The sequence below is a fragment of the Bombina bombina genome, chromosome 1, assembly GCF_027579735.1.
Source record: "Bombina bombina isolate aBomBom1 chromosome 1, aBomBom1.pri, whole genome shotgun sequence".
Lineage (NCBI taxonomy): Eukaryota > Metazoa > Chordata > Amphibia > Anura > Bombinatoridae > Bombina > Bombina bombina.
This window is the reverse complement of record NC_069499.1, coordinates 44,545,318-44,568,972: the sequence shown is the minus strand read 5'-3', so window position 1 is coordinate 44,568,972 and position 23,655 is coordinate 44,545,318. Positions and strand designations below refer to the sequence as shown.

At 42.2% G+C, this 23,655-nt stretch overlaps 1 protein-coding gene across 1 annotated transcript in view; it reads right to left on the bottom strand.

Moving 5' to 3' along the window:
* The window catches only part of EXOC5 (exocyst complex component 5), a 182,228-nt gene that overhangs the window by 8,199 nt on the left and 150,374 nt on the right, over positions 1-23,655 (bottom strand). Inside the window, exon 16 of the mRNA XM_053697327.1 lies at positions 84-192. Coding sequence (XP_053553302.1) covers positions 84-192 — 109 coding nt within the window. The remainder of the gene's footprint in view (positions 1-83; positions 193-23,655) is intronic.

Below are 23,655 nucleotides of genomic sequence, written 5' to 3'. Positions count from 1 at the left end.
TATCTCATATAGAAAAATAAACCTAAAAGAGCAAAAGGCATAATAAATAAAAAAATTACAAACACGTTTTGAACAGGACTTACATTCGTGTACTGTATGAAAACATTGTTCTCATCTTCAGGTTTGAAATCTGTCTTTTTTTGCTCAGCAGTTAAGATTTGCTTCATTTGCCCAACCATACAGTTTATTGTCCTTTAAATAAACAGAAACATTTCTAATTAAACAAATAAAAAAGTAAATCACAATTAATAAATAATTTTGCATTCTGAAAGCAGCTGGTCTTTGCTCATTGTGATTCTATTAGGTATATGCTTTCCTTGAAGGGATTCAGATAGAGCATAACAGTTTAAATAACTTTTCAATGTATTTCTATCACCTAATTGTTTTGTGCTCTTTGTATCCTTTGTTGAAACTTATACCTAGGTAGACTCACAAGCTGCTGATTGGTGGCTAAACATATATGCCTCTTGTCATTAGCTTTTAGATAGCACCCAGTAGTGCATTACTGGTGCTTCCGCAAAAAAGGATCCCAAGAGAATGAAGCGAATTAAATAGAAGTAAATTGGAAAGTTGTTTAAAATTGTATGATCTATCTGAACCATTTTGGGTTTCATGTTCCTTGAAGAGAAGGTGGTGTCTACTATACATGTGCATTCTGGGACGATCTGAATGCTAAAGATGGCGACCACATAGGGCAATTTTTGGGTCCGGATTTATTCTTGTGAAAGTGCAAAACACTAAGATCTGTGTAAATCCACATCTTCGTATGTTGCACTTGCCTAGGAATAAACCCACCGCCGAAAATTGCAGAATGTGGGTTGTGGCCACCACCTTCGGCGTTCAGAAAGGCCAGAAATAGCCAAATGCTCATGTCTAGTACTTTAATTTAAGGGTGTTCTATCCCATCTATTAGGGACACAACATTGGATTTGAGGGATTTTCTGCTTTGCCTGCTATCTAGAAGACAAACCTATAAAACCTGAGTTCTCATCAGTAATGTCACCATGGTCAGAATGTGGCCGCAGTAGTTTCACATGTTTGGGAATAAGGCAGACGGCACTGGCAAACAGGCCAAGCTCACATTAACCCCATGCCAAAGAGGGTGCAGACAAATATTGCAATGCTGTGTACATGAGCAGAACAACACAATGAAGCCGATTCGTGGTAAAGAAACAAAATATAAAAAGGAATACAGATAAATAAAACAGACTAAACCATCAAAAAATATATAGGAGTAAAGCCCTGCACCAAAGAGCTTACAATCTACAGGACACGATTAAAGGGACATTTTTTATGATTCAGATACAATATTAAACAACAATGTACTTCTATGATCTAATTTGCTTTGTTGTTGGGTATTCTTTGTTGTAGAGCATACCTAGGTAGGATCAAGGGCAGCAATGCACTACTGGGAGCAAGCTGCTTATTGGTGGTTGCACAAATACGTCTCTTCTCACTTGCTCCCTTTATGTATTCAGCTAGCTACCAGTACTGTATTGCTGCTCCTTCACCAAAGGATTCCAAGAGAATGGAGCAAATTTGATAATGGAATTAAACTGGAAAGGTGTAATATATGATCTATCTAAATCATGAAAGAAAGAAAAATAGGTTTCATGTCCCTTTAAGCCCCTTCTGGCATCCAAGTCATTAACCCTAAGCTGTAACCGAAATCTGTAAACCTAACTGTAACCCCTAACCCTGATCCTTATCTGTAGCGGAGATTGTCTGCCTCTACATTCTTCTACTTGATGGATGCAGTATTTGCAGTCCTCTGGCTACAGATCACATATGTTTCTTGTTTAGGGCTTACAGTATAAAAGGATCTATGAGGGGGATGTGCTACTCTCCACCAATGCAGCAGTGGGAGTTGTCTTTATTAGCCTGGTAGCAATCTGTCCCTAGCATTGAGTTGTGCACGTGCATTTGCTGGTGAATAACACTTGCCAGCATATTTTAAAGGGACGGGAAGCAGACAGTAGGCAAGCATGAAATCCCACCTGTTCAAAGTGAGTAAAAGACTTATTTTCCTGCTATCTTAGTTAAAGGGACAACAGGGTTGTGCAGCAGCTGCTATAAGCCAGCAGCAATAATAAAGAAAGCTAGGTTTCAGTGGTGCCGATCTCTAAATAGTAAGTATGCTCTGTGCATTGATAGTTCTAATAGCTCACTACTGATTTGCATGTCTCTTTAACAGGCAGTAGCAAACAGGTTAGGAACTGGTGAATTATCCTAAGGGAAACTGTAATTATGAGACAGCATTCACCAATGAAGACTGACCAACCATACAAATAAAGCAAACAAAGAAACATAACCCACTAAATCATGTTGGAAACTTGTATGTAACTTTTCTTCCAAGTTTGGCCTCAAAGTCATGAGAACAAACGTGTGAGGATAAAGCAATTGTGCTTCTTGGCAAACTGAACATATCCTTTAAAGGGACAGTAAAGTCATAATTAGACATTCATGCTTTAGAGAGAACATACAATTTTGAAGAACTTTCCAATTTATTTCTATTATTTAATTTGCTTTCTTCTCTTGTTATCCTTTGCTGAAAGATGTATCAGGAGCTAGGTTCTAGCTGCTGATTGGTGGCTATATATATACACCGATTTTCATTGGCTCACCCATGTGTTCAGTTAGAAACCAGTAGTGCATTGCTGCTCCTTCAACAAATACCAAGAGAATGAAGCAAATTAGATAATAGAAGTAAACTGGAAAGTTGTTTAACATTCTACCTAAATCATGACAGAAAAAAATTGGGTTTCATGTTCCTTCAGTGTTTCTCAATTCCAATTTCATTTTATTTTTTTAGGAGAGAAAAAAATGTATGCTTACCTGATAATTTTTTTCTTTCCGGGCATGGAGAGTCCACAACATCATTCCAATTACTAGTGGGATAGTCAACTCCTGGCCAGCAGGAGGAGGCAAAGAGCACCCCAGCAAAGCTGTTAAGTGTAACTTCCGTTACCCATAATCCCCAGTCATTCAGCCGAAGGAAAATGGAAAAAGAAACACAAAGGTATAGAGGTGCCTGAAGGATTACTAAAAAAAAAACTGCCTAATTACAATTTTAAAAAGGAGGGCGGGATCATTGACTCTCCATGACCGGAAAAAAAGAAATTTATCAGGTAAGCATACATTTTGTTTTCTTTCCAATGGCATGGAGAGTCCACAACGTCATTCCAATTACTAGTGGGAACCAACACCCAAGCTAGAGGACACAAAAGGAGGGAGAAAAAAAGGCAGGAGGGCCTAAACAGAAGACACCATTGCTTCAAGAACCTTTCTCCCAAAAGAAGCCTCAGCCGAGGCAAAGTATCACATTTGTAGAATTTGGAAAAAGTATGCAGAGAGGACCATGTTGCCGCCTTGCAAATCTGTTCCACAGAAGCTTCATTTTCGAAAGCTTAAGAAGAGGAGACAGCCCTTGTGGAATGAGCCGTAATTCTCTCAGGAGGCTGCTGTCTAGCAGTCTCATAAGCCAAACAAATCATACTTCTTAACCAGAGGGAAAGAGTAGTAGACGTGGCCTTCTGACCCTTACACTTTCCAGAGAAAACAACAAACAGGGCAGAAGATTGCAGAAAACCTTTAGTAGCTTGTAGGTAAAATTGTAGCGAACGCACAACATCAAAGTTAAGCAAAAGACGTTCCTTATGAGAAGAAGGATTAGAACAAAAAGAAGGAACTACAATTTCCTGATTAAATGTTTCGATCCGACACTACCTTAGGGAGAAACCCAAATTTAGTATTACGGACCGCCTTATCTGCATGAAAAATAAGGTACAGGGAATCACACTGCAGAGCTGAAAGCTCAGAAACTCTGCAAGCCGAAGAAATAGCAAGGAGAAACAAAACCTTCCAAGATAACAATTTTATATCAACATGCATTGGCTCAAATACTGCAAAACTTTAAGAACTAGGTTAAGACTCCAAGGAGGAGCAACAGGTTTAAACACAGGCCTGATTCTGACCAGGGCCTGAACAAAAGCTTGAACATCTGGAAAATCTGCCAGACGTTTGTGCAAAAGAAGAGCCAGTGCAGAAATCTGACCCTTCAGAGTACTGACTGACAAACCTTTCTCCAGGCCATCCTAAAGAAAAGATAAAATTCGGGGAATCCTCAGCCATACCTTATGGTAAATCCTGCGAGTAACAGGTTTACGAGCCTGAAGTATAGTTTCAATGACCGCTTCAGAAAAACCACGTCTAGACAAGACTAGGCGTTCAATCTCCAAGCAGTGTCAGCTTCAGAGAATCTAGATTTGGATGGAGGAATGGACCCTATATTAGAAGGTCCTTCCTCAGAGGTAACCTCCAAGGTGGAAGAGATGACATCTTCACCAGACAGGAGCTATTAGAATCACAGACGTTCTCTCCTGTTTGATACGAGCAATGACTCGTGGAAGGAGAGCAAATGGAGGAAACAGGTATGCTAGACCGAAATTCCAAGGAACCGCTACAGCATCTATCAGAGCAGCCTGAGGATCTCTTGACCTTGACCTGTACTTTGAAAGCTTGTCGTTTTGACAAGACGCCATCAGATCCAACTCTGGAACCCCCCACCTGATTGCTTCAGCCAATAGGATTTTTTCACCTTAAATTCTGATTGGCTGATAGAATTCTATCAGCCAATCGGAATTCAAGGGACGCCATCTTGGATGAGGTCACTTAAAGAAACTTTCCTTCGGGAAGAAGACTTCGTTTGAAGAGGATGCTCCGCGCCGGTTGTCTTGAAGATGAACCCGCTCCTTGCCGGATGGATGAAGATAGAAGATGCCGTCTGGATGAAGACTTCTGCCCGTCTGGAGGACCACTTCTGCCAGCTTGGATGAAGACTTCTCCCGGCTTCGTTGAGGACTTCTCCCGGCTTCATTGAGGATGGATGTTGGGTCTTCAAAACTGTAAGTGGATCTTCAGGGGTTAGAGTTAGGTTTTTTTTTTTTTTTTTAAGGGTTTATTGGGTGGGTTTTATTTTTAGGTTAGGGTTTGGGCAGCAATAGAGCTAAATGCCCTTTTAAGGGCAATGCCCATCCAAATGCCCTTTTCAGGGCAATGGGGAGCTTAGTTTTTTTTGTTAGGATTTTATTTGGGGGGTTGGTTGTGTGGGTGGTGGGTTTTACTGTTGGGGGGGGTTGTTTGTAATTTTTTTTTTACAGGTAAAAGAGCTGATTTCTTTGGGGCAATGCCCAGCAAAAGGCCCTTTTAAGGGCTATTGGTAGTTTAGTTTAGGCTAGGGTTTTTTTTTATTTTGTGGGGGCTTTTTTTATTTTAAAAGGGCTATTAGATTAGGTGTAAATTAGTTTAAATATCTGATAATTGGTTATTTTGTGTAATTTAGTGCTTTTTTTAAATTTAGGTAATTGTATTTAATTTATTTAATTGTAGTGTAAGGTTAGGTGTTAGTGTAAGACAGGTTAGGTTTTATTTTACAGGTAACTTTGTATTTATTTTAACTAGGTAGTTAGTAAATAGTTAATAACCATTTAGTAACTATTCTACCTAGTTAAAATACATACAAACTTGCCTGTAAAATAAAAATAAAACCTAAGCTAGATACAATGTAACTATTAGTTATATTGTAGCTAGCCTAGGGTTTATTTTACAGGTAAGTATTTAGTAGGTTTTATTTAGATTTATTTTAATTATATTTAAGTTAGGGGGTGTTAGGGTTAGACTTAGGTTTAGGGGTTAATAAATTTAATTATAGTGGCGGCGACGTTGGGGGCAGCAGATTAGGGGTTAATAAATGTAGGTAGGTGGCGGCGATGTTAGGGGCGGCAGATTAAGGGTTAATAATATTTAACTAGTGTTTGCGATGCGGGAGTGCTGCGGTTTAGGGGTTAATATGTTTATTAAAGTGGCGCAACGTTGGGGGCAGCAGATGGGGTTAATAAATATAATGTAGGTGTTGCCGATGTCCGGAGCGGAAGATTAGGGGTTAATAAGTATAATGTAGGTGTCGGCGATGTTGGGGGCAGCAGATTAGGGGTTAATAAGTGTAAGATTAGGGGTGTTTAGACTCTGGGTTCATGTTAGGGTGTTAGGTGTAAACATAACTGTTGTTTCCCCATAGGAATCAATGGGGCTGCGTTAGGGAGCTTTATGCTGCTTTATTGCAGGTGTTAGGCTTTCTTTCAGCCGGCTCTCCCCATTGATGTCTATGGGGAAATCGTGCGCAAGCACGTAAAACCAGCTCACCGCTGACTTAAGCAGCGCTGGTATTGGAGTGCGGTATGAAGCACAATTTTGCTCTACGCTCACATCTTGCCTAATAACGCCGGGTTTAGGAAAACCTGTAATACCAGCGCTGCAGGTAAGTGAGCGGTGACAATAATGTGCAAGTTAGCACCGCACCCCTCATAACGCAAAACTCGTAATCTAGCTGATAGTTATTAGGAGGACTAGACTCCTAAAAGCTATAAACAGAAAAATGTCATTAACAAAGAACAAAAAATGTTCAAATGAAAAAATAAGGAGAATTTTTAACAAACTGTCTGATACAGGAACGTTTGAGCCAAAGAAACCTTCATCAGTAGAATAAACTTAAATATGCTGTCGGTCAGAACAAAATTAATTAAATCTTCACTTTGAAAGCCCTCGAAAGTTTACTTAAAGGCATAATAGCAGTCATAACCTTTTATGATATAAGCAACAACATGTGATGTTTGCAGATGAAATCAAGTACATGAACTGAATATGTAAAAAAACAGTAAATGTAATTATACATGTAGAAAAATTGCTAGCATAACACACGATAAATAAATACCACATAATTAAGCTGAAGAAATAACAACAGCTCAAAAATTGAAAAGAACACACTTAGCTTTGTAGAATTGTGTTCCAGGGCATCGTACAGTAGTTTCTACAGTAACATCAGGATCAGAATGAGACATCTCGCAAAATGTAACAGAAAAAGAAAAATAACATTGGGCAAAACATTCAATTTCACCAATGTAACAGTTTCAGTAGAGTAAAACAAAAGCAGGCATAATAGCTTTCAATGTTCATGAAAACAGCGAGCAATAGAGGGAGAGGGGTAAAATAACTAAAATTTGGCACCAAGACTGACGCATTACGCAAAAAGAAAAACAAATTTGCCGCAAAACTAACACCAGGAAATGACACAACTCGTGTCATAACAAACGCGATTTTGCGCCAAAACTAGCGCAAAAAAATTTTGCGCCATAAAAAACAACATTTTGCACCCTCGCGAGCCTAGATTTGCCTGCGAAAAAATGAAAGTCAAATTAGAAAACAGAATTTATGTTTACCTGATAAATTACTTTCTCCAACGGTGTGTCCGGTCCACGGCGTCATCCTACTTGTGGGATATTCTCTTCCCCAACAGGAAATGGCAAAGAGCCCAGCAAAGCTGGTCACATGATCCCTCCTAGGCTCCGCCTACCCCAGTCATTCGACCGACGTTAAGGAGGAATATTTGCATAGGAGAAACCATATGGTACCGTGGTGACTGTAGTTAAAGAAAATAAATTATCAGACCTGATTAAAAAAACCAGGGCGGGCCGTGGACCGGACACACCGTTGGAGAAAGTAATTTATCAGGTAAACATAAATTCTGTTTTCTCCAACATAGGTGTGTCCGGTCCACGGCGTCATCCTACTTGTGGGAACCAATACCAAAGCTTTAGGACACGGATGAAGGGAGGGAGCAAATCAGGTCACCTAAATGGAAGGCACCACGGCTTGCAAAACCTTTCTCCCAAAAATAGCCTCAGAAGAAGCAAAAGTATCAAACTTGTAAAATTTGGTAAAAGTGTGCAGTGAAGACCAAGTCGCTGCCCTACATATCTGATCAACAGAAGCCTCGTTCTTGAAGGCCCATGTGGAAGCCACAGCCCTAGTGGAATGAGCTGTGATTCTTTCGGGAGGCTGCCGTCCGGCAGTCTCGTAAGCCAATCTGATGATGCTTTTAATCCAAAAAGAGAGAGAGGTAGAAGTTGCTTTTTGACCTCTCCTTTTACCGGAATAAACAACAAACAAGGAAGATGTTTGTCTAAAATCCTTTGTAGCATCTAAATAGAATTTTAGAGCGCGAACAACATCCAAATTGTGCAACAAACGTTCCTTCTTTGAAACTGGTTTCGGACACAGAGAAGGTACGATAATCTCCTGGTTAATGTTTTTGTTAGAAACAACTTTTGGAAGAAAACCAGGTTTAGTACGTAAAACCACCTTATCTGCATGGAACACCAGATAAGGAGGAGAACACTGCAGAGCAGATAATTCTGAAACTCTTCTAGCAGAAGAAATTGCAACTAAAAACAAAACTTTCCAAGATAATAACTTAATATCAACGGAATGTAAGGGTTCAAACGGAACCCCCTGAAGAACTGAAAGAACTAAGTTGAGACTCCAAGGAGGAGTCAAAGGTTTGTAAACAGGCTTAATTCTAACCAGAGCCTGAACAAAGGCTTGAACATCTGGCACAGCTGCCAGCTTTTTGTGAAGTAACACAGACAAGGCAGAAATCTGTCCCTTCAGGGAACTAGCAGATAATCCTTTTTCCAATCCTTCTTGAAGGAAGGATAGAATCTTAGGAATCTTAACCTTGTCCCAAGGGAATCCTTTAGATTCACACCAACAGATATATTTTTTCCAAATTTTGTGGTAAATCTTTCTAGTTACAGGCTTTCTGGCCTGAACAAGAGTATCGATAACAGAATCTGAGAACCCTCGATTCGATAAGATCAAGCGTTCAATCTCCAAGCAGTCAGCTGGAGTGAAACCAGATTCGGATGTTCGAACGGACCCTGAACAAGAAGGTCTCGTCTCAAAGGTAGCTTCCAAGGTGGAGCCGATGACATATTCACCAGATCTGCATACCAAGTCCTGCGTGGCCACGCAGGAGCTATCAAGATCACCGACGCCCTCTCCTGATTGATCCTGGCTACCAGCCTGGGGATGAGAGGAAACGGCGGGAACACATAAGCTAGTTTGAAGGTCCAAGGTGCTACTAGTGCATCCACTAGAGCCGCCTTGGGATCCCTGGATCTGGACCCGTAGCAAGGAACTTTGAAGTTCTGACGAGAGGCCATCAGATCCATGTCTGGAATGCCCCACAGCTGAGTGACTTGGGCAAAGATTTCCGGATGGAGTTCCCACTCCCCCGGATGCAATGTCTGACGACTCAGAAAATCCGCTTCCCAATTTTCCACTCCTGGGATGTGGATAGCAGACAGGTGGCAGGAGTGAGACTCCGCCCATAGAATGATTTTGGTCACTTCTTCCATCGCTAGGGAACTCCTTGTTCCCCCCTGATGGTTGATGTACGCAACAGTTGTCATGTTGTCTGATTGAAACCGTATGAACTTGGCCCTCGCTAGCTGAGGCCAAGCCTTGAGAGCATTGAATATCGCTCTCAGTTCCAGAATATTTATCGGTAGAAGAGATTCTTCCCGAGACCAAAGACCCTGAGCTTTCAGGGATCCCCAGACCGCGCCCCAGCCCATCAGACTGGCGTCGGTCGTGACGATGACCCACTCCGGTCTGCGGAATGTCATCCCTTGTGACAGGTTGTCCAGGGACAGCCACCAACGGAGTGAGTCTCTGGTCCTCTGATTTACTTGTATCTTCGGAGACAAGTCTGTATAGTCCCCATTCCACTGACTGAGCATGCACAGTTGTAATGGTCTTAGATGAATGCGCGCAAAAGGAACTATGTCCATTGCCGCTACCATCAAACCGATCACTTCCATGCACTGCGCTATGGAAGGAAGAGGAACGGAATGAAGTATCCGACAAGAGTCTAGAAGTTTTGTTTTTCTGGCCTCTGTCAGAAAAATCCTCATTTCTAAGGAGTCTATTATTGTTCCCAAGAAGGGAACCCTTGTTGACGGAGATAGAGAACTCTTTTCCACGTTCACTTTCCATCCGTGAGATCTGAGAAAGGCCAGGACAATGTCCGTGTGAGCCTTTGCTTGAGGAAGGGACGACGCTTGAATCAGAATGTCGTCCAAGTAAGGTACTACAGCAATGCCCCTTGGTCTTAGCACAGCTAGAAGGGACCCTAGTACCTTTGTGAAAATCCTTGGAGCAGTGGCTAATCCGAAAGGAAGCGCCACGAACTGGTAATGCTTGTCCAGGAATGCGAACCTTAGGAACCGATGATGTTCCTTGTGGATAGGAATATGTAGATACGCATCCTTTAAATCCACTGTGGTCATGAATTGACCTTCCTGGATGGAAGGAAGAATAGTTCGAATGGTTTCCATCTTGAACGATGGAACCTTGAGAAACTTGTTTAAGATCTTGAGATCCAAGATTGGTCTGAACGTTCCCTCTTTTTTGGGAACTATGAACAGATTGGAGTAGAACCCCATCCCTTGTTCTCTTAATGGAACAGGATGAATCACTCCCATTTTTAACAGGTCTTCTACACAATGTAAGAATGCCTGTCTTTTTATGTGGTCTGAAGACAACTGAGACCTGTGGAACCTCCCCCTTGGGGGAAGCCCCTTGAATTCCAGAAGATAACCTTGGGAGACTATTTCTAGCGCCCAAGGATCCAGAACATCTCTTGCCCAAGCCTGAGCGAAGAGAGAGAGAGTCTGCCCCCCACCAGATCCGGTCCCGGATCGGGGGCCAACATTTCATGCTGTCTTGGTAGCAGTGGCAGGTTTCTTGGCCTGCTTTCCCTTGTTCCAGCCTTGCATTGGTCTCTAAGCTGGCTTGGCTTGAGAAGTATTACCCTCTTGCTTAGAGGACGTAGCACTTTGGGCTGGTCCACTTCTACGAAAGGGACGAAAATTAGGTTTATTTTTTGCCTTGAAAGGCCGATCCTGAGGAAGGGCGTGGCCCTTACCCCCAGTGATATCAGAGATAATCTCTTTCAAGTCAGGGCCAAACAGCGTTTTCCCCTTGAAAGGAATGTTAAGTAGCTTGTTCTTGGAAGACGCATCAGCTGACCAAGATTTCAACCAAAGCGCTCTGCGCGCCACAATAGCAAACCCAGAATTCTTAGCCGCTAACCTAGCCAATTGCAAAGTGGCGTCTAGGGTGAAAGAATTAGCCAATTTGAGAGCATTGATTCTGTCCATAATCTCCTCATAAGGAGGAGAATCACTATCGACCGCCTTTATCAGCTCATCGAACCAGAAACATGCGGCTGTAGCTACAGGGACAATGCATGAAATTGGTTGTAGAAGGTAACCCTGCTGAACAAACATCTTTTTAAGTAAACCTTCTAATTTTTTATCCATAGGATCTTTGAAAGCACAACTATCCTCTATGGGTATAGTGGTGCGTTTGTTTAAAGTGGAAACCGCTCCCTCGACCTTGGGGACTGTCTGCCATAAGTCCTTTCTGGGGTCGACCATAGGAAACAATTTTTTAAATATGGGGGGAGGGACGAAAGGAATACCGGGCCTTTCCCATTCTTTATTAACAATGTCCGCCACCCGCTTGGGTATAGGAAAAGCTTCTGGGAGCCCCGGGACCTCTAGGAACTTGTCCATTTTACATAGTTTCTCTGGGATGACCAACTTGTCACAATCATCCAGAGTGGATAATACCTCCTTAAGCAGAATGCGGAGATGTTCCAACTTAAATTTAAACGTAATCACATCAGGTTCAGCTTGTTGAGAAATGTTCCCTGAATCAGTAATTTCTCCCTCAGACAAAACCTCCCTGGCCCCATCAGACTGGGTTAGGGGCCCTTCAGAACCATTATTATCAGCGTCGTCATGCTCTTCAGTATCTAAAACAGAGCAGTCGCGCTTACGCTGATAAGTGTTCATTTTGGCTAAAATGTTTTTGACAGAATTATCCATTACAGCCGTTAATTGTTGCATAGTAAGGAGTATTGGCGCGCTAGATGTACTAGGGGCCTCCTGAGTGGGCAAGACTCGTGTAGACGAAGGAGGGAATGATGCAGTACCATGCTTACTCCCCTCACTTGAGGAATCATCTTGGGCATCATTGTCATTGTCACATAAATCACATTTATTTAAATGAATGGGAATTCTGGCTTCCCCACATTCAGAACACAGTCTATCTGGTAGTTCAGACATGTTAAACAGGCATAAACTTGATAACAAAGTACAAAAAACGTTTTAAAATAAAACCGTTACTGTCACTTTAAATTTTAAACTGAACACACTTTATTACTGCAATTGCGAAAAAACATGAAGGAATTGTTCAAAATTCACCAAATTTTCACCACAGTGTCTTAAAGCCTTAAAAGTATTGCACACCAAATTTGGAAGCTTTAACCCTTAAAATAACGGAACCGGAGCCGTTTTTAACTTTAACCCCTTTACAGTCCCTGGTATCTGCTTTGCTGAGACCCAACCAAGCCCAAAGGGGAATACGATACCAAATGACGCCTTCAGAAAGTCTTTTCTAAGTATCAGAGCTCCTCTCACATGCGACTGCATGTCATGCCTCTCAAAAACAAGTGCGCAACACCGGCGCGAAAATGAGGCTCTGCCTATGATTTGGGAAAGCCCCTAAAGAATAAGGTGTCTAAAACAGTGCCTGCCGATATTATTATATCAAAATACCCAGAATAAATGATTCCTCAAGGCTAAATATGTGTTAATAATGAATCGATTTAGCCCAGAAAAAGTCTACAGTCTTAATAAGCCCTTGTGAAGCCCTTATTTACGATCTTGATAAACATGGCTTACCGGATCCCATAGGGAAAATGACAGCTTCCAGCATTACATCGTCTTGTTAGAATGTGTCATACCTCAAGCAGCAAGAGACTGCTCACTGTTCCCCCAACTGAAGTTAATTGCTCTCAACAGTCCTGTGTGGAACAGCCATGGATTTTAGTGACGGTTGCTAAAATCATTTTCCTCATACAAACAGAAATCTTCATCTCTTTTCTGTTTCTGAGTAAATAGTACATACCAGCACTATTTCAAAATAACAAACTCTTGATTGAATAATAAAAACTACAGTTAAACACTAAAAAACTCTAAGCCATCTCCGTGGAGATGTTGCCTGTACAACGGCAAAGAGAATGACTGGGGTAGGCGGAGCCTAGGAGGGATCATGTGACCAGCTTTGCTGGGCTCTTTGCCATTTCCTGTTGGGGAAGAGAATATCCCACAAGTAGGATGACGCCGTGGACCGGACACACCTATGTTGGAGAAAAACAGAATTTATGTTTACCTGATAAATTACTTTCTCCAACGGTGTGTCCGGTCCACGGCGTCATCCTTACTTGTGGGATATTCTCTTCCCCAACAGGAAATGGCAAAGAGCCCAGCAAAGCTGGTCACATGATCCCTCCTAGGCTCCGCCTTCCCCAGTCATTCGACCGACGTAAAGGAGGAATATTTGCATAGGAGAAACCATATGATACCGTGGTGACTGTAGTTAAAGAAAATAAATTATCAGACCTGATTAAAAAACCAGGGCGGGCCGTGGACCGGACACACCGTTGGAGAAAGTAATTTATCAGGTAAACATAAATTCTGTTTTCTCCAACATAGGTGTGTCCGGTCCACGGCGTCATCCTTACTTGTGGGAACCAATACCAAAGCTTTAGGACACGGATGAAGGGAGGGAGCAAATCAGGTCACCTAGATGGAAGGCACCACGGCTTGCAAAACCTTTCTCCCAAAAATAGCCTCAGAAGAAGCAAAAGTATCAAACTTGTAAAATTTAGTAAAAGTGTGCAGTGAAGACCAAGTCGCTGACTTACATATCTGATCAACAGAAGCCTCGTTCTTGAAGGCCCATGTGGAAGCCACAGCCCTAGTGGAATGAGCTGTGATTCTTTCAGGAGGCTGCCGTCCGGCAGTCTCATAAGCCAATCTGATGATGCTTTTAATCCAAAAAGAGAGAGAGGTAGAAGTTGCTTTTTGACCTCTCCTTTTACCAGAATAAACAACAAACAAGGAAGATGTTTGTCTAAAATCCTTTGTAGCATCTAAATAGAATTTTAGAGCACGAACAACATCCAAATTGTGCAACAAACGTTCCTTCTTTGAAACTGGATTCGGACACAAAGAAGGCACGACTATCTCCTGGTTAATGTTTTTGTTAGAAACAACTTTCGGAAGAAAACCAGGTTTAGTACGTAAAACCACCTTATCTGCATGGAACACCAGATAAGGAGGAGAACACTGCAGAGCAGATAATTCTGAAACTCTTCTAGCAGAAGAAATTGCAACCAAAAACAAAACTTTCCAAGATAATAACTTAATATCAACGGAATGTAAGGGTTCAAACGGAACCCCCTGAAGAACTGAAAGAACTAAATTGAGACTCCAAGGAGGAGTCAAAGGTTTGTAAACAGGCTTGATTCTAACCAGAGCCTGAACAAAGGCTTGAACATCTGGCACAGCTGCCAGTTTTTTGTGAAGTAACACAGACAAGGCAGAAATCTGTCCCTTCAAGGAACTAGCAGATAATCCTTTCTCCAAACCTTCTTGAAGAAAGGATAGAATCTTAGGAATTTTTACCTTGTCCCAAGGGAATCCTTTAGATTCACACCAACAGATATATTTTTTCCATATTTTGTGGTAAATTTTTCTAGTTACAGGCTTTCTGGCCTGAACAAGAGTATCAATGACAGAATCTGAGAACCCTCGCTTTGATAAGATCAAGCGTTCAATCTCCAAGCAGTCAGTTGGAGTGAGACCAGATTCGGATGTTCGAACGGACCTTGAACAAGAAGGTCTCGTCTCAAAGGTAGCTTCCATGGTGGAGCCGATGACATATTCACCAGGTCTGCATACCAAGTCCTGCGTGGCCACGCAGGAGCTATCAAGATCACCGATGCTCTCTCCTGATTGATCCTGGCTACCAGCCTGGGGATGAGAGGAAACGGCGGGAATCATAGTAAGGAGTATTGGCGCGCTAGATGTACTAGGGGCCTCCTGTGTGGGCAAGACTGGTGTAGACGAAGGAGGGGATGATGCAGTACCATGCTTACTCCCCTCACTTGAGGAATCATCTTGGGCATCATTTTCTCTAAATTTTGTGTCACATAAATCACATCTATTTAAATGAGAAGGAACCTTGGCTTCCCCACATTCAGAACACAGTCTATCTGGTAGTTCAGACATGTTAAACAGGCAAAAACTTGATAACAAAGTACAAAAAACGTTTTAAAATAAACCGTTACTGTCACTTTAAATTTTAAACTGAACACACTTTATTACTGCAATTGCGAAAAAGTATGAAGGAATTGTTCAAAATTCACCAAAATTTCACCACAGTGTCTTAAAGCCTTAAAAGTATTGCACACCAAATTTGGAAGCTTTAACCCTTAAAATAACGGAACCGGAGCCGTTTTTATATTTAACCCCTTTACAGTCCCTGGTATCTGCTTTGCTGAGACCCAACCAAGCCCAAAGGGGAATACGATACCAAATGACGCCTTCAGAAAGTCTTTTCTATGTATCAGAGCTCCTCACACATGCATCTGCATGTCATGCTTCTCAAAAACAAGTGCGCAATACAGGCGCGAAAATGAGACTCTGCCTATGATTAGGGAAAGCCCCTAGAGAATAAGGTGTCCAATACAGTGCCTGCCGGTTATTTTACATAATTCCCAAGATTAAAATAATTCCTCAAGGCTATGGAGTATAAAATATAAATCGATTTAGCCCAGAAAATGTCTACAGTCTTAGAAAGCCCTTGTGAAGCCCTTTTTTTCTTTCTGTAATAAAAATGGCTTACCGGATCCCATAGGGAAAATGACAGCTTCCAGCATTACATCGTCTTGTTAGAATGTGTCATACCTCAAGCAGCAAAAGTCTGCTCACTGTTCCCCCAACTGAAGTTAATTCCTCTCAACAGTCCTGTGTGGAAACAGCCATCGATTTTAGTAACGGTTGCTAAAATCATTTTCCTCTTACAAACAGAAATCTTCATCTCTTTTCTGTTTCAGAGTAAATAGTACATACCAGCACTATTTTAAAATAACAAACTCTTGATTGAATAATAAAAACTACAGTTAAACACTAAAAAACTCTAAGCCATCTCCGTGGAGATGTTGCCTGTACAACGGCAAAGAGAATGACTGGGGAAGGCGGAGCCTAGGAGGGATCATGTGACCAGCTTTGCTGGGCTCTTTGCCATTTCCTGTTGGGGAAGAGAATATCCCACAAGTAAGGATGACGCCGTGGACCGGACACACCTATGTTGGAGAAAAGACTGAACCCCAGGTAAGAAAAAAACAGAATTTATGTTTACCTGATAAATTACTTTCTCCAACGGTGTGTCCGGTCCACGGCGTCATCCTTACTTGTGGGATATTCTCTTCCCCAACAGGAAATGGCAAAGAGCCCAGCAAAGCTGGTCACATGATCCCTCCTAGGCTCCGCCTACCCCAGTCATTCGACCGACGTTAAGGAGGAATATTTGCATAGGAGAAACCATATGATACCGTGGTGACTGTAGTTAAAGAAAATAAAATATCAGACCTGATTAAAAAACCAGGGCGGGCCGTGGACCGGACACACCCGTGGAGAAAGTAATTTATAAGGTAAACAAAAATTCTGTTTTCTCCAACATAGGTGTGTCCGGTCCACGGCGTCATCCTTACTTGTGGGAACCAATACCAAAGCTTTAGGACACGGATGAAGGGAGGGAGCAAATCAGGTCACCTAAATGGAAGGCACCACGGCTTGCAAAACCTTTCTCCCAAAAATAGCCTCAGAAGAAGCAAAAATATCAAACTTGTAAAATTTGGTAAAAGAGTGCAGTGAAGACCAAGTCGCTGCCCTACATATCTGATCAACAGAAGCCTCGTTCTTGAAGGCCCATGTGGAAGCCACAGCCCTAGTGGAATGAGCTGTGATTCTTTCAGGAGGCTGCCGTCCGGCAGTCTCGTAAGCCAATCTGATGATGCTTTGAATCCAAAAAGAGAGAGAGGTAGAAGTTGCTTTTTGACCTCTCCTTTTACCAGAATACACAACAAACAAGGAAGATGTTTGTCTAAAATCCTTTGTAGCATCTAAATAGAATTTTAGAGCGCGAACAACATCCAAATTGTGCAACAAACGTTCCTTCTTCGAAACTGGTTTCGGACACAGAGAAGGCACGACTATCTCCTGGTTAATGTTTTTGTTAGAAACAACTTTTGGAAGAAAACCAGGTTTAGTACGTAAAACCACCTTATCTGCATGGAACACCAGATAAGGAGGAGAACACTGCAGAGCAGATAATTCTGAAACTCTTCTAGCAGAAGAAATTGCAACGGAATGTAAGGGTTCAAACGGAACCCCCTGAAGAACTGAAAGAACTAAGTTGAGACTCCAAGGAGGAGTCAAATGTTTGTAGACAGGCTTGATTCTAACCAGAGCCTGAACAAAGGCTTGAACATCTGGCACAGCTGCCAGCTTTTTGTGAAGTAACACAGACAAGGCAGAAATCTGTCCCATCAAGGAACTTGCAGATAATCCTTTTTTCAATCCTTCTCGAAGGAAGGATAGAATCTTAGGAATCTTAACCTTGTCCCAAGGGAATCCTTTAGATTCACACCAACAGATATATTTTTTCCAAATTTAGTGGTAAATGTTTCTAGTTACAGGCTTTCTGGCCTGAACAAGAGTATCAATAACAGAATCTGAGAACCCTCGCTTTGATAAGATCAAGCGTTCAATCTCCAAGCAGTCAGCTGGAGTGGGACCAGATTCGGATGTTCGAACGGACCTTGAACAAGAAGGTCTCGTCTCAAAGGTAGCTTCCATGGTGGAGCCGATGACATATTCACCAGATCTGCATACCAAGTCCTGCGTGGCCACGCAGGAGCTATCAAGATCACCGACGCCCTCTCCTGATTGATCCTGGCTACCAGCCTGGGGATGAGAGGAAACGGCGGGAATACATAAGCTAGTTTGAAGGTCCAAGGTGCTACTAGTGCATCTACTAGAGTCGCCTTGGGATCCCTGGATCTGGACCCGTAGCAAGGAACCTTGAAGTTCTGACGAGAGGCCATCAGATCCATGTCTGGAATGCCCCACAGTTGAGTGATTTGGGCAAAGATTTCCGGATGGAGTTCCCACTCCCCCGGATGCAATGTCTGACGACTCAGAAAATCCGCTTCCCAATTTTCCACTCCTGGGATGTGGATTGCAGACAGGTGGCAGGAGCGAGTCTCCGCCCATTGAATGATTTTGGTCACTACTTCCATCGCCAGGGAACTCCTTGTTCCCCCCTGATGGTTAATGTACGCAACAGTCGTCATGTTGTCTGATTGAAACCGTATGAACTTGGCCCTCGCTAGCTGAGGCCAAGCCTTGAGAGCATTGAATATCGCTCTCAGTTCCAGAATATTTATCGGTAGAAGAGATTCTTCCCGAGACCAAAGACCCTGAGCTTTCAGGGATCCCCAGACCGCGCCCCAGCCCATCAGACTGGCGTTGGTCGTGACAATGACCCACTCTGGTCTACGGGAGGTCACCCCTTGTGACATGTTGTCCAGGGACAGCCACCAACGGAGTGAGTCTCTGTATAGTCCCCATTCCACAGACTGAGCATACACAGTTGTAATGGTCTTAGATGAATGCGCGCAAAAGGAACTATGTCCATTGCCGCTACCATCAAACCTATCACTTCCATGCACTGCGCTATGGAAGGAAGAGGAACGGAATGAAGTATCCGACAAGAGTTTAGAAGTTTTGTTTTTCTGGTCTCTGCCAGAAAAATCCTCATTTCTAAGGAGTCTATTATTGTTCCCAAGAAGGGAACTCTTGTCGACGGAGATAGAGAACTCTTTTCCACGTTCACTTTCCTCCGTGAGATCTGAGAAAGGCCAGGACTATGTCCGTGTGAGCCTTTGCTTGAGGAAGGGACGACGCTTGAATCAGAATGTCGTCCAAGTAAGGTACTACAGCAATGCCCCTTGGTCTTAGCACCGCCAGAAGGGACCCTAGTACCTTTGTGAAAATCCTTGGAGCAGTGGCTAATCCGAAAGGAAGCGCCACGAACTGGTAATGCTTGTCCAGGAATGCGAACCTTAGGAACCGATGATGTTCCTTGTGGATAGGAATATGTAGATACGCATCCTTTAAATCCACCGTGGTCAAGAATTGACCTTCCTGGATGGAAGGATTGTTCGAATGGTTTCCATTTTGGACGATGGAACCTTGAGAAACTTGTTTAGGATCTTGAGATCTAAGATTGGTCTGAACGTTCCCTCTTTTTTGGGAACTACGAACAGATTGGGGTAGAACCCCATCCCTTGTTCTTTTAGTGGAACAGGATGAATCACCTCCAGAAGATAACCTTGGGAGACTATTTCTAGCGCCCAAGGATCCAGAACATCTCTTGCCCAAGCCTGAGTGAAGAGAGAGAGTCTGCCCCCCACCAAATCCGGTCCCGGATCGGGAGCCCGCATCTCATGCTGTCTTGGGAGCAGTGGCAGGTTTCTTGGCCTGCTTTCCTTTGTTCCAGCCTTGCATTCTCCAGGCTGGATTGGCTTGAGAAGTATTACCCTCCTGCTTAGAGGACGTAGCACTTGGGGCTGGTCCGTTTCTGCGAAAGGGACGAAAATTAGGTTTATTTTTGGCCTTGAAAGACCTATCCTGAGGAAGGGCGTGGCCCTTGCCCCCAGTGATATCAGAGATAACATAATTTATGTAAGAACTTACCTGATAAATTCATTTCTTTCATATTAACAAGAGTCCATGAGCTAGTGACGTATGGGATATACATTCCTACCAGGAGGGGCAAAGTTTCCCAAACCTTAAAATGCCTATAAATACACCCCTCACCACACCCACAAATCAGTTTAACGAATAGCCAAGAAGTGGGGTGACAAGAAAAAAAGTGCGAAGCATATAAAATAAGGAATTGGAATAATTGTGCTTTATACAAAAAAATCATAACCACCACAAAAAAGGGTGGGCCTCATGGACTCTTGTTAATATGAAAGAAATGAATTTATCAGGTAAGTTCTTACATAAATTATGTTTTCTTTCATGTAATTAACAAGAGTCCATGAGCTAGTGACGTATGGGATAATGACTACCCAAGATGTGGATCTTTCCACACAAGAGTCACTAGAGAGGGAGGGATAAAATAAAGACAGCCAATTCCTGCTGAAAATAATCCACACCCAAAATAAAGTTTAACAAAAAACATAAGCAGAAGATTCAAACTGAAACCGCTGCCTGAAGAACTTTTCTACCAAAAACTGCTTCAGAAGAAGAAAATACATCAAAATGGTAGAATTTAGTAAAAGTATGCAAAGAGGACCAAGTTGCTGCTTTGCAGATCTGGTCAACCGAAGCTTCATTCCTAAACGCCCAGGAAGTAGAAACTGACCTAGTAGAATGAGCTGTAATTCTTTGAGGCGGAATTTTACCCGACTCAACATAGGCAAGATGAATTAAAGATTTCAACCAAGATGCCAAAGAAATGGCAGAAGCTTTCTGGCCTTTCCTAGAACCGGAAAAGATAACAAATAGACTAGAAGTCTTACGGAAAGATTTCGTAGCTTCAACATAATATTTCAAAGCTCTAACAACATCCAAAGAATGCAATGATTTCTCCTTAGAATTCTTAGGATTAGGACATAATGAAGGAACCACAATTTCTCTACTAATGTTGTTGGAATTCACAACCTTAGGTAAAAATTGAAAAGAAGTTCGCAACACCGCCTTATCCTGATGAAAAATCAGAAAAGGAGACTCACACGAAAGAGCAGATAATTCAGAAACTCTTCTAGCAGAAGAGATGGCCAAAAGGAACAAAACTTTCCAAGAAAGTAATTTAATGTCCAAAGAATGCATAGGTTCAAACGGAGGAGCTTGAAGAGCACCCAGAACCAAATTCAAACTCCATGGAGGAGAAATTGACTTAATGACAGGTTTTATACGAACCAAAGCTTGTACAAAACAATGAATATCAGGAAGAATAGCAATCTTTCTGTGAAAAAGAACAGAAAGAGCGGAGATTTGTCCTTTCAAAGAACTCGCGGACAAACCCTTATCTAAACCATCCTGAAGAAACTGTAAAATTCTCGGTATTCTAAAAGAATGCCAAGAAAAATGATGAGAAAGACACCAAGAAATATAAGTCTTCCAGACTCTATAATATATCTCTCGAGATACAGATTTACGAGCCTGTAACATAGTATTAATCACGGAGTCAGAGAAACCTCTATGACCAAGAATCAAGCGTTCAATCTCCATACCTTTAAATTTAAGGATTTCAGATCCGGATGGAAAAAAGGACCTTGTGACAGAAGGTCTGGTCTTAACGGAAGAGTCCATGGTTGGCAAGATGCCATCCGGACAAGATCCGCATACCAAAACCTGTGAGGCCATGCCGGAGCCATTAGCAGAACAAACAAGCATTCCCTTAGAATCTTGGAGATTACTCTTGGAAGAAGAACTAGAGGCGGAAAGATATAGGCAGGATGATACTTCCAAGGAAGTGATAATGCATCCACTGCCTCCGCCTGAGGATCCCGGGATCTGGACAGATACCTGGGAAGTTTCTTGTTTAGATGAGAGGCCATCAGATCTATCTCTGGGAGCCCCCACATTTGAACAATCTGAAGAAATACCTCTGGGTGAAGAGACCATTCGCCCGGATGCAACGTTTGGCGACTGAGATAATCCGCTTCCCAATTGTCTACACCTGGGATATGAACCGCAGAGATTAGACAGGAGCTGGATTCCGCCCAAACCAGAATTCGAGATACTTCTTTCATAGCCAGAGGACTGTGAGTCCCTCCTTGATGATTGATGTATGCCACAGTTGTGACATTGTCTGTCTGAAAACAAATGAACGATTCTCTCTTCAGAAGAGGCCAAAACTGAAGAGCTCTGAAAATTGCACGGAGTTCCAAGATATTGATCGGTAATCTCACCTCCTGAGATTCCCAAACTCCTTGTGCTGTCAGAGATCCCCACACAGCTCCCCAACCTGTGAGACTTGCATCTGTTGAAATTACAGTCCAGGTCGGAAGAACAAAAGAAGCCCCCTGAATTAAACGATGGTGATCTGTCCACCACGTTAGAGAGTGCCGAACAATCGGTTTTAAAGATATTAATTGATATATCTTCGTGTAATCCCTGCACCATTGGTTCAGCATACAGAGCTGAAGAGGTCGCATGTGAAAACGAGCAAAGGGGATCGCGTCCGATGCAGCAGTCATAAGACCTAGAATTTCCATGCATAAGGCTACCGAAGGGAATGATTGAGACTGAAGGTTTCGACAGGCTGTAATCAATTTTAGACGTCTCTTGTCTGTTAAAGACAAAGTCATGGACACTGAATCTATCTGGAAACCCAGAAAAGTTACCCTTGTTTGAGGAATCAAAGAACTTTTTGGTAAATTGATCCTCCAACCATGATCTTGAAGAAACAACACAAGTCGATTCGTATGAGATTCTGCTAAATGTAAAGACGGAGCAAGTACCAAGATATCGTCCAAATAAGGAAATACCACAATACCCTGTTCTCTGATTACAGACAGAAGGGCACCGAGAATCTTTGTGAAAATTCTTGGAGCTGTTGCAAGGCCAAACGGTAGAGCCACAAATTGGTAATGCTTGTCTAGAAAAGAGAATCTCAGGAACTGATAATGATCTGGATGAATCGGAATATGCAGATATGCATCCTGTAAATCTATTGTGGACATATAATTCCCTTGCTGAACAAAAGGCAATATAGTCCTTACAGTTACCATCTTGAACGTTGGTATCCTTACATAACGATTCAATAATTTTAGATCCAGAACTGGTCTGAAGGAATTCTCCTTCTTTGGTACAATGAAGAGATTTGAATAAAACCCCATCCCCTGTTCCGGAACTGGAACTGGCATAATTACTCCAGCCAACTCTAGATCTGAAACACAATTCAGAAATGCTTGAGCTTTCACTGGATTTACTGGGACATGGGAAAGAAAAAATCTCTTTGCAGGAGGTCTCATCTTGAAACCAATTCTGTACCCTTCTGAAACAATGTTCTGAATCCAAAGATTGTGAACAGAACTGATCCAAATTTCTTTGAAAAAACGTAACCTGCCCCCTACCAGCTGAACTGGAATGAGGGCCGTACCTTCATGTGAACTTAGAAGCAGGCTTTGCCTTTCTAGCAGGCTTGGATTTATTCCAGACTGGAGATGGTTTCCAAACTGAAACTGCTCCTGAGGACGAAGGATCAGGCTTTTGTTCTTTGTTGAAACGAAAGGAACGAAAACGATTGTTAGCCCTGTTTTTACCTTTAGACTTTTTATCCTGTGGTAAAAAAGTTCCTTTCCCACCAGTAACAGTTGAAATAATAGAATCCAACTGAGAACCAAATAATTTGTTTCCCTGGAAAGAAATGGAAAGTAGAGTTGATTTAGAAGCCATATCAGCATTCCAAGTCTTAAGCCATAAAGCTCTTCTGGCTAAGATAGCCAGAGACATAAATCTAACATCAACTCTAATAATATCAAAAATGGCATCACAGATGAAATTATTAGCATGCTGGAGAAGAATAATAATATCATGAGAATCACGATTTGTTACTTGTTGCGCTAGAGTTTCCAACCAAAAAGTTGAAGCTGCAGCAACATCAGCCAATGATATAGCAGGTCTAAGAAGATTACCTGAACATAGATAAGCTTTTCTTAGAAAAGATTCAATTTTTCTATCTAAAGGATCCTTAAATGAGGTACCATCTGACGTAGGAATAGTAGTACGTTTAGCAAGGGTAGAAATAGCCCCATCA